This window comes from Erpetoichthys calabaricus, chromosome 9 (assembly GCF_900747795.2).
Source record: "Erpetoichthys calabaricus chromosome 9, fErpCal1.3, whole genome shotgun sequence".
Taxonomy (NCBI): domain Eukaryota; kingdom Metazoa; phylum Chordata; class Cladistia; order Polypteriformes; family Polypteridae; genus Erpetoichthys; species Erpetoichthys calabaricus.
Genome location: NC_041402.2, coordinates 73,418,451 through 73,434,584, shown reverse-complemented (window position 1 = coordinate 73,434,584; position 16,134 = coordinate 73,418,451). Strand labels below are relative to the sequence as shown.

The following is a 16,134-nucleotide window of genomic DNA, read 5'->3' as shown; positions in this document are numbered from 1 at the left end:
TGTGGTATAATAAAGTGTTTATTTCTGCCTTCTGCATTTCCCAGGGTTTCATAATTATTTTGGCTATAGATAAACATCCATATTACTAAACGAGAATGGTAAACCGGATGGACACAGGGACATCCGGCCATGGGCCGTGGACGCAAAAGACGTACTGCGCAGGCGCCCCCACAAATAAGCAACGGAAACCGGATGGAAAGCAACGTAAAATAAGAAATGAGGCGCCGCGCCCATAGCACACAGAAAAAAGGAGTCAGACGCCGGCGCCGCACGAAGCCCATGACACACAAAACGGAACACACACAAAGAAAAGGATTGAGACCCACGACACACGAAGCCCCCCTCCAGTAACTGAAATAAGAAATGAGGCGACGCGCCCCTAGAACACCAAAAAGAAAGGAGTCAGACGCAAGCGCCACATAGCACACGAAACGGTACGCACACAAAAAAGAGGATTCAGACCCACGACACACAAACACCCCCTCCACTAACAGAGATAAAAAAAAGTGAGGCAACGCGCCCCTTGCACACAAAAAAAAAGAAGTCAGACGCGAGCGCCACACAAACCCATTGCACACGAAACGGGACAGACTACGGACACAGCACATGAAACATACACAAAAAGGAGGATTCACACCCACGACCACACTAACATAAATAAGAAATGAGACACAAAGCCCCATTACTGAACGAACCGTCCGTATTAAACATACGTCATCTGAACACGTTCAAATTATGCAGCATAGATCGATCTCATTACACTGATGCACTATTAACCGTTCAACCACAGAAAAGGCTCCATATTAAACATACAAAAACAGGCAAGGCTCAATACAAACGATGAACGGCGTAAACTGCAACGGGCTTCTCACACAGCACAGGCAAATCGATTACAGCTCCAGAATAGCACGTCCCAAATACTGCACATACAACGACGCGCCTCTCAAACGGCACAAGCAAAAGATACACGTCAAGGACATCAACGACAGACACCTGCTAAACGATTGCGCCAGTTAGCTGACAACGCGTTCAATAATGAGTCCACTATTCATGAAAATTCATTGGGATTAATGAATGTCATTTCCAATCCGTGTCATTCACTTAACCTCCCTGAACAAACAACTGGCAATACAAGTAATGAATTTACACGTTGTTGTCAAAAGGGTCAAATTACACTGCCTCCTTTACATTCATATCCTGCATATCTACACAAAGATACGGCTCGAGTAACGGGACCACAAACACGAACCCACATGAAAAAAAAAAAATACACGTCGGCACCTACAACGCGCTTCTGAAACCGCAGAAGAAAAAATGTCTCGACTCCAAAAACACATGTCACTCCTTATTCAAAAATACCGGTCCCAATCACAGAAACATCGGTATCCACTATGAAAATGAACAGTAACAATGCACGTGATCTACAAACGTTGATGAATAATAATATTCCCTTTGGAGGAAAGCTACTTTGATTACGAGGAGATTTTAGACAGTGCTTAACTATTGCTCCACATCCAATGCGCTCAGCTATTGTTCAGTCCACCTTAAAATACGCGAACAATTGCCATTGTGTTGATGAATAATAATATTCCCTTTGGAGGAAAGGTACTTTTATTAGGAAGAGATTTTAGACAGTGCTTAGCTATTGCTCCACATGCCATGCGCTCAGCTATTGTTCAGTCCACCTTAAAATACGCAGACGACGTCATACATAAACAATCGAGACCACACTACAATACATATACAGGCGCGAAGAAACGAACAGTCCGCATATTAACAGTGAGTGCGATCCTCCTTATTACTTATCCATATTCCTAACGATAAAGATCAAACAAGTCATGAATTCACGATCACGGGTACAGAACGAGACGGCTCGAGTAGCGGGGCCACAAACACGAACCCGCATCAAAAAAAAAAATAAACGTCAGCGCCTACAACACGCTTCTAAAACCGCAGAAGAAAAAATGTTACGCAGACAATTGGCATTGCTTTCAAAAGATACACTTGGTACAAAACATGCGATGTCCAGATTCCGAATATAACAATTGGTTATTACAACTGGGAGATGGTACACTCACCAATACAGATGTACTTCACCCAGATATTATTACAATTCCTCAACCCTTTATCTGCGACGACTTACTTACGGAGGTATTTGGAACAAAGGTCTCATTAGACCAAATTCCACTTTTAACACAATGAACTATATTATGTCCAAAAAATATTAATGTTGATCACATTAATAACCAGGTCATTTCAATTAACCCAGCCGGATTACCACAACACAGTCTTAGCCTTAAAAACGGAACAATAATCATGCTATTAAGAAACCTTAACACTAGACAGGGTTTATGCAATGGTACACGTTTAGTCGTCTACACCATGACACACAATGTTATTCAAGCAACAGTTCTTACAGGATCACATGCTAACAATACTGTTCTAATTCCTAGAATTGACCTTTCAAGTTCTGACCTGGAATTACCTTTTACACTTAAACGGAAACAATTCCCCATTAAACCTGCCTTTGCCATGACCATCAACAAATCACAAGGACAAACCATGGACAAGGTTGGCATCTACCTATCTGAGCCCATTTTTGGACATGGACAACTTTATGTGGCCTTCTCACAAGTTCGACGTTCATCTGACATTAAAGTTAAGGTCATAAATGCTCCATGCCGAGGAAAACTCATTCAAGGACAAGACACCATCTTTACTACTAATGTTATTTACAAAGAAATTTTCCAATAAACCTTTACACTGTGCCAAACACTTTATTCTTTGCTTCCTATCTGCGTCATCTACACCTTCACACTATGCTATATCTCATTCATACATCACGCTCTTTGTGATTTCCCAACACCAGGGGTTGGCGAGCGAAGCGAGCAGGGCTCCGCCCCCTAGTGACTTACATAAAACACAAATTTAAAAGTAGTTTCTGCTACTAGCCTGCAAATTAATAAGGTCTGTTTGTGCAAAATATGTCAAGTTTTCTAATTGTGTTTTATGTATGGGATTATTTGGTAACCCTTTTCAAGCCATATGAATTGTGCATTAATTGGAGACATGAAGATGCTTCAACTTCTTTGTAAAAGTAGATAACCTGAGCTTTTCATCAGTATACCTTTCTGTATATGCTGCTAAAATCACCATGTTAACATTCTCATTCTCATTCATTCAGAGGGCATATATTTTAAACCTTGATGACTAGTTTTGCTATTTAGAAGATGGATAACAATCTGACATAACCAAGAGAGGAGAACTCACCTTGAAGGAGTGCCAGGCAGCAAGAGTAGAAGATAGTGGTCTTTTGCTGGTGATTTAGAACAGCTTTTGTTTATACATGTACTAGGGGGCTCCGCCCCCTGCTCGCTTCGCTCGCCAACCCCTGGCGTTGGGGCATGACAAAGAGTGAGATGTATGAATTAGATATAGAATAGTGTGCAGGTTTGGTTGATGCCTATATAAATACAAAATTGAGTGTTTGGCATAGAGTAATGTTTTATTGGAATATTTCTCTGTATACAACATTAGTAGTAAAGATGGTGTCTTGTCTTTGAATGAGTCTTCCTTGGCATGGATCATTTTTAATTTTAACTTTAATGTGAGATGAACGTCGAACACATGAGAAGGCAACATAAAGTTGTCCATGTCCAAAAACGGGTTCAGAGAGGTAGATGCCAACCTTGTCCATGGTTTGTCCTTGTGATTTGTTGCTGGTCATGGCAAATGCAGGTTTAATGGGGAACTGTCGGTGTTTCAATGTAAAAGGTAACTCTAGGTCAGAACTCGTAAGGTCAATTCCAAGAATGAGAACAGTATTGTTAGCATGTGAATCTGAAAGAACTGTTGCTTGAATAACATCGTGTGTTATGGTGTTGATGACTAAACCGTGTGCCATTGTATAAACCCTGTTTAGTGTTAAGGTTTCTTAATAGCATGATTATTGTTCCGTTTTTAAGGGTAAGGTTGTGTTGTGGTCATTCGTCCGGCTTAATAGTGTTCAAATATTCTAATGGGAAATTCAGATGTTCATTGTCGTCATCAGAGTCAACTTTGTCAGAGCTTAGAAAGAGCTGTGTCTCTTCAGGAAGTAATGAAATGATCTGGTTATTAATGTGATTAACATTAATATTTTTTGGACATAATATAGTGCGTTGTGTTAACCACATATGCGAAAGCAGTATGGGCCATTGCCTTTTGGTGTCCTGTTATGTTCTCTGGTAGATGCAAAAGCAAATGAACTATTGTAGGATCTAATGTAGTTCATAAAGTTTTTACTTTCAGGCACATCCTTAGTTAGAAGCTTCTGTAGATATTCAGGATATGAATGTAAAGGAGGCAGTCTAATCTGCCCCTTTTGACAACAACGTGTAAATTCATTATTTGTATTGCCAGTTGTTTCTTCTGTGAAGTTAAGTGAATGACAATGATTGCAAATGACATTCATTAATCTCAATGAATTTTCCTCAATAGTGGACTCATTACTGAAAGCGTTGTCAGCCAACTGGCGTAAGCGTTTAGCAGACGTCTGGTGTTGATGTCTGCGACGGGCATGTTTTGCTTGTGGTGTTTGAGTGCCGCGTTGTTGCATGTCCATTATTTGTGACGCGCTATTTTTGAGTTTTAATTGATCCGCCTCCGCTTTGCGCAAAGTCCGTTTCACTCTACGTCGTGCATTGTTTGTATCGTGCCTTGTCCGTTTTTGTATGTCGGTCAGTTGAGCTTTCTGCTTTTTGAGTCCTGCTTGCTTGTTTTCTGGCCGGTCATATGCGCGTTGCTTTGCTCCCTTTTTTGTATGTCTGAGACGCGAGCTCTTTCTTTTGAAATCGTGCTTGTTTTGATGCAGCACTTTGAGACGCGCGCTGTATGCATCTACGTTCAATGTGTCTGTTCATTTGGGCACGTCTCTGTAACGGGGTTACTTGAGCTTTGCGTTTTTTGATCCGAGACATTTTTTCTCACGTATTTTCCGAAGCGCATTGTATGCGCCGCCGTGTATTCTTTTTGTTTCATTCGTGTTCGTGTGTTTGGTTCCGTTATCCGATCCGAATAGTTTTGTACCCGTGACCGTGTATGCATGACTTGTTTGTTCCTCAGCGTGCGAAATATGGATACGTATTAAGGAGGATAGCACTCACTGTTAATATGGAGCCTTTTCTCCAGTTGAACGGTTAATAGTGCTTTATTTTAATGAGATCCACCTATGCTGCCTAGTGTGAAGGTTTTGAGATGACATGTTTAATATGGACGTTTCCTTTAGATATGTGGCTTTGGGTGTCACTTCTTATTGATTGGGGGGGGTGTGTGGGTGAGGATTGTTGTTGAGTGAGCGTCTTCTTTCGTTTTGTGTTCCAGGGGCTTGTTGAATCCCCCTCTTTGTGTGTGTCCCGTCCGTTGCTTGTAGGGTGTGTGGGGTGGTTTTGTGTTCTTTTTTTTTGTGTTCCAGGGGCTTGTTAAATCCCCCTCTTGGTGTGTATCCCGTCCGCCCTTTCTTGCGCCTGCGCAGTACGTCTTTTTGCAGCTACGGCCCATGGCCGGATGTGCCTGCGTCCATCATCCGGTTTAGCATTCTCGGTTAGTAATATGGATTCCTGCCTATTTCGTTTTTTTTTAATCATGAGGATTCAATTTCTGGTATTATTTTCATGTTTTGCTTTGTAATTTAAAGTTTACTTTTGTTTATGTCTTAGTTGTATTTATTTATGAGATACAATTTTGAAGATTGCATTGTCGCACAGATAGCATTATGGAAAAAAATATAAAAGTGGTGGCATTTATATTATACTTTATTCTTCATTGGATGTGAAAACCTTTGATCTTCATAGTATTAGTGAACTTTATTTCCATGTAGGCCCTAACTTTAGGATTTTGGCTTTTGGTGACGACCTTCTTATGAATATGACTTTCAGTTTTTGTTTTGCCCATTGATTCTGGTCACTCAGTCTCGTTTTTGGCTTCTCCAGTACTCTGACTCCTACTTGGCTTTTAAAACATGGTTTATTGTTCCTCAGCCATCTCCTGGTTGTTTTATGCACATAATAATCGTTGGCATTCTACATGTCATAACATTGACTTGCTTTGTGTTCTGCTGGAAAAAGCAGCAGCCATCAGTAGTGAAAAGATTGTCAGGAAATGAATGTAAGATAACCACTTCCTTTTCTTTATCAAAATAGGGTATTCTAAGAGTAAATAAATAAGGGCTTATGGCAGGACAAAATAAAAGAATAAGGTACAGGGCTGTTAGGCTAGTTTTAGAACTGAAAGTTTTCAAAAGAAGAATGTGGGTTCCATCAAGTAGCAGTGCTCTACAAAATTGAAGTATAGTGGATGTTTAACTCATGATAAAGTCAGTCTTTTCTAATTGTGACTTTCATTTTTCAGGATCTACAGGAAGGGGATAGGGAGGACAGCAATGTTTTTGAAACTGATGGAAATGAGGCAGAAAGAAGAACAACACCTACAGAGCCTCTCACTGATAATGAAACAGAACATGACATGCTGTGCAGGGAGCCATCAGTATCAAACCGAGCAACACTGCTGGCAGCCCAACTCCGTGTCACAGCATTCAGATTCCTCAAGGACATCAGTAGGTTCCTGGTCATTGCATTACTTGGTCTTGCAGGTAAGCCTTTCTGCACTTAGGCACTGACAGTGTATTATGAGTTGTTATTTGCTATTAATACATGACAAGATTTGAGGCTCAGCTGGCAGAAATCTAGATGTCTAAGGTTTTGGTTGGGATTCGCTGTCATACTGGTGTACAATTTCATGCAGCATGGTTACACACTTCTTCACTTATTTTGTTCTGCAATACAGTAATCCCTCCTCCAACGCGGGGGTTGCGTTCCAGACCCCCCCACGAAAGGTGAAAATCCGCGAAGTAGAAACCATATGTTTATATGGTTATTTTTATATTGTCATGCTTGGGTCACAGATTTGCACAGAAACACAGGAGGTTGTAGAGAGGCAGGAGCTTTATTCAAACACTGCAAACAAACATTTGTCTCTTTTTCAAAAGTTTAAACTGTGCTCCATGACAAGACAGAGATGACAGTTCTGTCTCACAATTAAAAGAATGCAAACATATCTTCCTCTTCAAAGGAGTGAGCGTCAGGAGCAGATAATGTCAGAGAGATAGAGAAAAGCAAACAAATCAATAGGGCTCTTTGGCTTTTAAGTATGCGAAGCACCACGGCACAAAGTAGTTGAAGGCGGCAGCTCACACCCCCTCCGTCAGGAGCAGAGAAAGAGAGAGAGAGAGAGAGACAGAGAAAAACAAACAACCAAAAATCAATACGTGCCCTTCGTGCTTTTAAGTATGCGAAGCACCGTGCAGCATGTTGCTTCATGAAGCAGCTGCACAAAAGGGAGCAAAGTGAAGATAATCTTTCAGCATTTTTTGACGAGCGTCCATATCGTCTAGGTGTGCGAACAGCCCCCCTGCTCAATCCCCCTACGTCAGGATCAGAGAAAGTCAGCGCAAGAGAGAGAGAGAGAAAAGTAAGTTGGGTAGCTTCTCAGCCATCTGCCAATAGCGTCCCTTGTATGAAATCAACTGGGCAAACCAACTGAGGAAGCATGTACCAGAAATTAAAAGACCCATTGTCCGCAGAAATCCGCGAACCAGCAAAAAATCCCCGATATATATTTAAATATGCTTACATATAAAATCCGCGATGGAGTGAAGCCGCGAAAGGCGAAGCACGATATAGCGAGGGATTACTGTATCTGTAATTCCTGTCTAATGTGCAGATGACTTTGTCATTTGTCATTTTCACATCATCTCTCCTTTGCTGTTCATTTCTTGCCAGGTAACGACTTGCAGGATCCACCTGCAATTTACAGGTTAAAACTATGAATAGTGTTCTTGTAATACACATTTAAAATGGTAGAACAGTCACCTCTAAATATTTCATAAATATACATATAACATTTTATATATACAGTATATATTGTGGAAGACCAGCTCCTGGGCACAGACAGACAGACACCAGATGTCCAAAAACACACATTTATTTCACTCCTGGTAATACACACTACCACACAATGCCCAAAACCAAATCTTCAATCCCTTCTTTCTCCTCTCTTCACTTTCTTTCGCCCTCACTCCTCTCCACGCAAGCTCTGTCCACCTCCTCCTGATTCTGGCTTGTCTACTGGAGTGAGGCGTCCCTTCTTATAATGCCCAGGATGTGCTCCAGGTGCTCCATGACGATCTTCCGGCAGCACTTCCTGGTGTTGCGGAAGTGTTGCAATCCAATGCTCTATAGTCATTTTCCAGGCGCCCCCTGGTAGTTGTCACGGGCTCCAACAGGGTTGAGCTTCCAATCTCTGCTCCCGTGGCCCCCAGGTGAACGAGGGCGGCTGCCCTCTCATGGCCCGGGGGAGGTATTGTCTCTCTCCTGGTCCTTTCAGGCGTCCTGGCTGGGTGGGTTCCCCAGCCATCTGCCACAATATATATACACAAACAATGTGTATGTACAGTACGGTGCAAAAGTTTTAGGCAGATGTGAAAAAAAACTGTAAACAAAGAATGCTTTCAGAAATATAAATAATGATTGTTTATTGTTATCAATTTACAAAATGCAAAGTGAGCGAACAAAAGAAAAATCTAAATCAAATCAATATTTGGTGTTACTACCTTTTGCCTTCAAACCAGCATCAATTCTTATAGGTAAACTTGCACAAAGTCAGGGATTTTGTAAGATTATAGTCAGGCGTATGATCAACCAATTATACCAAACAGGTGCTAATGATCATCAATGTCACACGTAGGTTGAAACACAGTCATTAACTGAAACAGCTGTGTAGAAGGCTTAAAACTGGGCGAGGAACAGCCAAACTCTGCTACCAAGGTGAGGTTGTGGAAGACAGTTTCATGTCATGGCAAGATTGAGCACAGCAACAAGATGCAAGGTAGTTATACTGCAACAACAAGGTCTCAAGGTGCATATTGCTCATGGGAATGGATCATAGTACTTGGCAAGCCAGTTAAGGCTAGTCTGTTCAACTGTTTCTTGACATAACCATTATTAACTCTTTTGAAACAATTGCATAATAATAAAGATGAAAAAACACACAGAAATCAGTAGCTTAGTGATCACCACAGATTCGCGTCACAAATGGTGACCAAAAAGAATGAAAGTAATAAAGGAAGAGAATATTCACCTGGCGGCACGGTGGCGCAGTGGGTAGCGCTGCTGCCTCGCAGTTGGGAGACCTGGGGACCTGGGTTTGATTCCCGGGTCCTCCCTGCGTGGAGTTTGCATGTTCTCCCCGTGTCTGCGTGGGTTTCCTCCGGGCGCTCCGGTTTCCTCCCACAATCCAAAGACATGCAGGTTAGGTGGATTGGCGATTCTAAATTGGCCCTAGTGTGTGCTTGGTGTGTGGGTGTGTTTGTGTGTGTCCTGCGGTGGGTTGGCACCCTGCCTGGGATTGGTTCCCTGCCTTGTGCCCTGTGTTGGCTGGGATTGGCTCCAGCAGACCCCCGTGACCCTGTTTGGATTCAGCGGGTTGGAAAATGGATGGATGGAATATTCACCCGCATTGGTAATAAAAGTCAAAACAATTATCCCATTAACACATTGGTTTTTATTATTTTTAAATCCCTAAGGCTTCTGGCCATCCTATTTATTCCTCTCTTACTCGTCCACCTCTAGCTACCTTTACTTGTTCAGCCACTTAGCAATGGCTTATTCTCAACTTTAAGGTCTTCTGTGTACTAACTGCACGGGCCTTGTAAGCCCAGAACAGGAAAATCTAAGCTATGAGCCATTGCAGGTGTTTCTGGGTTACTAGGCAACGCTCAGAGGTCTGCAGGTACCCTTGAGCAGCTCCTCGTAGTGGTCACAGGTTCCCCTGAATATTTCTCATACCACAGAGTGTGATTTGGGAGAGCCCGATTGTCTGATCTCACCAATACTCCTGTGAATCAAGCCCCTAGTGTCCTCTGGTGGCCTGGGGTACATTAACAAGATTAACAAAGTGATCATTATCTGACTATTATATTTAACTTAGAACAGTTTGAAAGCTTGTCAGTATTAGTGATAAACTGTTACAAGGTAACCCCACATTATTCATTTGTATTAATATAACTATCTCAGAAGTATTGTATGGTACTTGTTATAGTACGGTGTGGTTCCCTATTTACCTGATGAAGTAAGACGGCAGTATCGTGGCAGCAGAGCAGGTGCTAAGCTAAAGGCTAAGCGGCTAGCGAGGAAGTGGCGATACAAGCCTTCGCTGCCTTCTGTGATCCTGGGAAATGTGAACTCACTACCAAATAAGATCGATGAACTGGCTGCGTTGGTGAAAAATGTCAGGACCTACAGAGAATGCAGTTTGTTGTGTTTTTGTGAAACGTGGCTAACAACTAGCATCCCAGATGCTAACGTGGAGCTACCCGGGTTTAGCACAGTTAGAGCGGAAAGCGGAAAGGAGGAGAACTCGCTCTCTATGTGAATACAAGCTGGTGCAACCCTGGACATGTAAACGTCAAAATCTCCACTTGCTGCAGGAACATCGAACTGTTGGCCGTAAGTCTGCATCCCTATTACTTGCCCAGATAGTTTGGACACGTCATTGTTTTTATTGTTTACATCCCTCCTCGGGCGGACGTGGAGATATCGGGTGACATCATCCATTCTGCTGTTGCTAAACTACAAACACAGCACCTCGAGGCGCTTGTGCTAATCTCTGGAGATTTTAACCATGCGACACTGGATAAAACATTACCTGCCTTCCCCCAGTATGTGGATTGTAACACCCAGGGAAATAGGACTATTGACCTACTGTATGCAAACATTAAAGATGCATACAGCGCCACCCTGCTGCCTGCGCTTGGGAAAGCAGATCATAACCTGGTTCTGCTACAACCTCACTACAAACCAGGAGCAAGGGAGCTACCTACAACCACACGCTCATTCAGGAAGTGGTCCTCTGAGGCAGAGCAGGCTCTGAGAGACTGCTTTGGAACTACGGACTGGGATATCCTGCAGGGGTCACATAGTGAGAACATTGAAGAAGTTGTTGACTGCACTACTGACTACATCAACTTCTGTATGGACATTGTAGTTCCAGTAAGAACAGTACACTGCTATGCTGACAACAAACCATGGATTACAAGTGACATCAAGGGTCTTTTGAACCAGAAAAAAAGGGCTTTTAAAGGCGGTGATCAGCGTGAGCTTAAGCATGTGCAGAAGGAACTCTTGAGTCCAGCTCAGGGTGGCAAAGGAGCAGTACAGGAGAAAGATGGAGCAGAAGTTGCAGAATAACAGCATGAAGGAAGTGTGGGATGGGATGAAGATCATCACTGGCTGCAGCTCAAAGCGGGGTGCCACCATCGAGAGAGACATGGAGGGAGCAAACCTGATGTACAACTTCTTTAACAGGTTTGACCACCCTAACCCACTCTCTCCTCAGAGTACTGCAACCTACACCCATCTTTCTGCTGATACCAGCATAGGAGAGAGTTTCCCCCCAATTACAGCAGCCCAGGTAAGCAGAGAGCTGAGGAGACTTCGTGCCAGCAAAACAGCGGGTCCAGATGGAGTATCACCACGACTGCTGAAGGCCTGTGTGTTGGAGCTGGGGAGTCCTCTACAGTGTATCTTCATCCTGAGCCTGGAACAGGGGAGAGTCCCAAGGCTTTGGTAAACATCTTGCATCACCCCAGTCCCAAAGGTATCACGTCCTGCTGAGCTGAATGACTTCAGGCCTGTTGCCCTGATATCACATGTGATGAAGACCATGGAGTGGCTGCTGCTTCACCACCTAAGGCCACAGGTCTGCCACGCCTCAACCCTCTGCAGTTCACATGCCAGGAGAAGGTGGGAGCGGAGGATGCCATCATCTATATGTTACACCGATCCCTCTCCCACTTGGACAGAGGCAGTGGTGCAGTAAGAATTATGTTTCTGAACTTCTCTAGCGCCTTCAACACCATTCAACCTCTGCTCCTCAGGGACAAGCTGACAGAGATGGGAGTAGATTTATACCTGGTTGCATGGATCGTGGACTATCTTACAGACAGACCTCAGTATGTGCGTCTCGGAAACTGCAGGTCTGACATTGTGGTCAGCAGCACAGGAGCGCCTCAGAGGACTGTACTTTCTCCGGTCCTGTTCAGTCTATATACACCGGACTTCCTATACAACTCAGAGTCCTGCCACTGCAAACGTTCGCTGACAACACTGCTATCATGGGCTGCATCAGGAGTGGGCAGGAGGAGGAGTATAGGAGTATAAGTGCCTTGAGCATGGGAAAGGCGCTATATAAATAAAATGTATTATTATTATTATTATTATTAGGAACCTAATCAAGGACTTTGTTAAATGGTGCGACTCAAACCACCTACAACTGAACACCAGCAAAACCAAGGAGCTGGTGGTGGATTTTAGGAGGCCCAGGCCCCTCATGGGCCCCGTGATCATCAGAGGTGACTGTGTGCAGAGGGTGCAGACCTATAAATACCTGGGAGTGCAGCTGGATGATAAATTGAACTGGACTGCCAATACTGATGCTCCGTGCAAGAAAGGACTGAGCCGACTATACTTTCTTAGAAGGCTGGTGTCCTTCAACATCTGCAATAAGATGCTGCAGATGTTCTGTCAGATGGTTGTGGTGAGCTCCCTCTTCTACACGGTGGTGTGCTGGGGAGGCAGCATAAAGAAGAGGAATGCCTCACGCCTGGATAAACTGGTGAGGAAGGCAGGCTCTATTGTAGGCATGGAGCTGGACAGTGTGACATCTGTGGCAGAGCGATGGGCGCTGAGCAGGCTCCTATCAATCATGGAGAATCCACTGCATCCACTAAACAGTATCATCTCCAGACAGAGGAGCAGCTTCAGCGACAGACTGCTGTCACTGTTCTGCTCCACTGACAGACTAAGGAAATCGTTCCTCCCCCACACTATGTGACTCTTCAATTCCACCCGGGAGAGTAAACGTTAACATTTTGCAAATTTACTGTCTGTTATGCCTGCATTTTTATCACTCTTTAATTTAATATTGTTTTTTATCAGTATGCTGCTGCTGGAGTATATGAATTTTCCCTTGGGGATTAATAAAGTATCTATCTATCTCTCTCTCTCTCTCTCTCTCTCTCTCTCTCTCTGGAGTATGTGAATTTAACCCTTGGGGATTAATACAGTATCTATCTATCTATCTATCTATCTATCTATCTATCTATCTATCTATCTATCTATCTATCTATCTATCTATCTATCTATCTATCTATCTATGGTTTATGATCAAGTTCAATTAATGTTTTTCAACAACAAACATACACATAACAAAGTTTCAGAAATTGCACGGGTGGCATTGTAGGACAAAGTGTTGCATTGTCCATTCTGCTATGCTTTTGTGGTACACCAGACCTGTTAAGAAATCAGATTTAACATGGGTGCAAGCATCCAGCTGCACCAAACCTCAACCTGCATTCCAAACTAAGTGACTGAACTCTAGCTTGTACCAGGATCTGCCTGGATTTTATGTAATAACAAAGGTGTAAATCAGAGGTGATCTGACATCTCTCTAGAGGCCCTTCAGTAGAACTCTTGAGCTACAAGGCGCAAAATGGACTCAAGCAAGGACAAAAACCATAATTCAAAGAATGACAACTAAGATGAACTGAAGAACCCCACTTCTTCTATTTCCCCTTGGGATTAATAAAGTATCTATCTATCTATCTATCTATCTATCTATCTATCTATCTATCTATCTATCTATCTATCTATCTATCTATCTATCTATCTATCTATCTATCTAGAAGATACTAATTTTGTAACTGGAAGTGGCTTTAATCCAATCAAAAGAAGGTTAAACTTTCCTTTAAAACTCTCTTCAACATCTTGAAGAATCTCTTTCTCTGAGATATTTGCTGGATACTCGCTCAACTCCCTGGGGATTCTGTCAGGGCACCCTCTCCGAGATTCTCTCCAGGATGGGGAAATACACAAAATGATCCTCTGAAACCTATAATGTTATGAGCTGCTCTATCTCTTGGAAATCTGAACCTGACAAGGTCTTCTGTTTGTGAACCTGAGAGCTGAGATCCAGTTTACCAAGCTAAACAGTGAGCCAGTCTGAAGGCTGAGAAGCAGCCATCACATCAAGAAGGGAACTTCAGCATCTACATTCAGGTGCCAGATAGTGCCAGGTTACCTAAGATGGAGACTGAACAGCAGAGTGCCTAACAGCAAAAAGCAGCACATCACTGTCAAGGACCATGCAGCAAAGAGAATGAGTGGACTTTAATGCATGATGAATCTTCTACTTGAATGCAGAGCAACAACAAAAAGCAGCCACTCCACACAACATCGGAAATCGTCCATAAAGACTTGGAGTCGTAAACTATGTGCCAAGATAAAGTAGAACCCTAAATACCAGTAAACAGCCAGCCTACATGTTATGTTTGTCTGTCTAGTCCATCTGTATCCAGTCTTATATGTCAATATATTGTCACAAAAAGCACGATGAGACATGAAAAGGTTTGGGGCAGCCACCTGTATATTATATCCTGGCTGCAAAGAGGTAAATTGTCAAGTTGCTGCCTTCAGATGGTGCCTTTTAAAGACAAGTGGAGGAAGTGATGTCATCAGGGCAGGGACTGGAAGCAACGTCATCGGCAGCGCCGGAACTGGAAGTGACATCATCGGTGGTGCCGGAACCAGGCGGGATTTCCAGAGAATGGTCTGTAAGGGATTGAGGGAGACAATTAGTGCACCTTGCCGCCCCCTGATCAGGCATGGAATTACTATTATTCAGGCCCTTTAGTTGTCTCCTAGTCGCATGTGTGCGACAATATATATATATGCAGTTATATTTCTATACTCTGTGTTTATCAGTAAATTGTATTATTCTGTTTCTAAAATCGACTCTGCCTCAGTTACCTTGATGTAAATCTAAAGGTTCAAGACCCGCCTCCTTACATCAGAGAAAGGCAAGATAAATAAAGTAGGAGCCTTTCCAAATTATTGTATTTATCACACATTATTTATGGCATCCCTCCTGGGTGGCAGACTTTATTGATTATTAATCATCAAAATTCATACAATGTTCCCTCTGCAGTGTGTGAACAGTGTTGAAGCAAACCAGATTTATTTGCTGCTTCATTGACTTACCTTTACATGAGGCATTTGGAATTTTCAGTTGTGTACTGTATTTTATTACGAATTCTCTGATTATTTTCTTGTTTAAAAATATGTAAAAGCTGCTTGTTTTTACTACAAGAAATACAGTATATATATTTCTCAAATGAACTAAATTAGTCAGTAAAGAGACCACAATAAGCCACAAAAATAATGAAAGCTCCAAAGTCATCATCTGCACATTTCAGGATAACCTTTTAGTTGTACCCATTTGGCATAAAAGTAACCTCATTCCTGCCAATATCACAACCCCCACACCTGGAAGCTGTACTATATTCCTTGTACTAGATCAGGAGTGATAGGAAAGGCCAGTGTAAAGGACTCTATTGCATTCTTCTCTCTATTTGGTTACTTGTTACTTACAAGAGAGCGGGGATATTGCCCCCTGATGGCCATCATCATTACAACACAACATAAAAATCCTCCTGGGTATTGGGTCTTTGAAACCCTCACTTTGATTCTTGGCAGCAGTAGAATCTGCTAGTCTCCTTCTTGCTATAGGAATGGCTTGTGTTGTTTATTCTGAGTCTTCCTCAGAGCATAAGAATTGAATTAACTGCTATCCTCGAATATGAACTTTCTGTTTTCTAATTTGTAAGCACTGATCAGCAACTAAAGCCAAAAACTGTTTAGAGAAAACATTTACCAGCTGCATGGAATTATTTGTACAATAAAGCCTGCTCACCAGTAGAAGGTTGTTAGCAAAAAGAGAAAGAACCCTTTTGTGGATTCCCAAACAGAATAGCATGAGTATAGTAACATTATTGTACTTGCTGGTAATTTAATAAAATTGACGTGTACAGTAATATACTATTACCCAACTATGTATTTAAAGCTTATTATTTTGATGCTGAAAGTTTATCATGAGAAATTAGATTTGTGATTTTAAGATGCAGCATTCAATTGGTTTGGGCTACCTCTCCAGCTTTACAAGCTTGCTTTTATTTTCCATTTACTGCAGCTTTATTGAGTACTG

The 16,134-nt window shown here is 42.5% G+C and overlaps 1 protein-coding gene across 6 annotated transcripts in view; it reads left to right on the top strand.

The window, feature by feature from the left end:
* Positions 1 to 16,134, top strand: part of piezo1 (piezo-type mechanosensitive ion channel component 1) — a 389,501-nt gene that overhangs the window by 240,236 nt on the left and 133,131 nt on the right. For all 6 annotated transcript variants that reach the window (XM_051932193.1, XM_051932192.1, XM_051932194.1 and 3 more), the window contains exon 7: positions 6,388 to 6,628. In XM_051932193.1, coding sequence (XP_051788153.1) covers positions 6,388 to 6,628 — 241 coding nt within the window. The remainder of the gene's footprint in view (positions 1 to 6,387; positions 6,629 to 16,134) is intronic.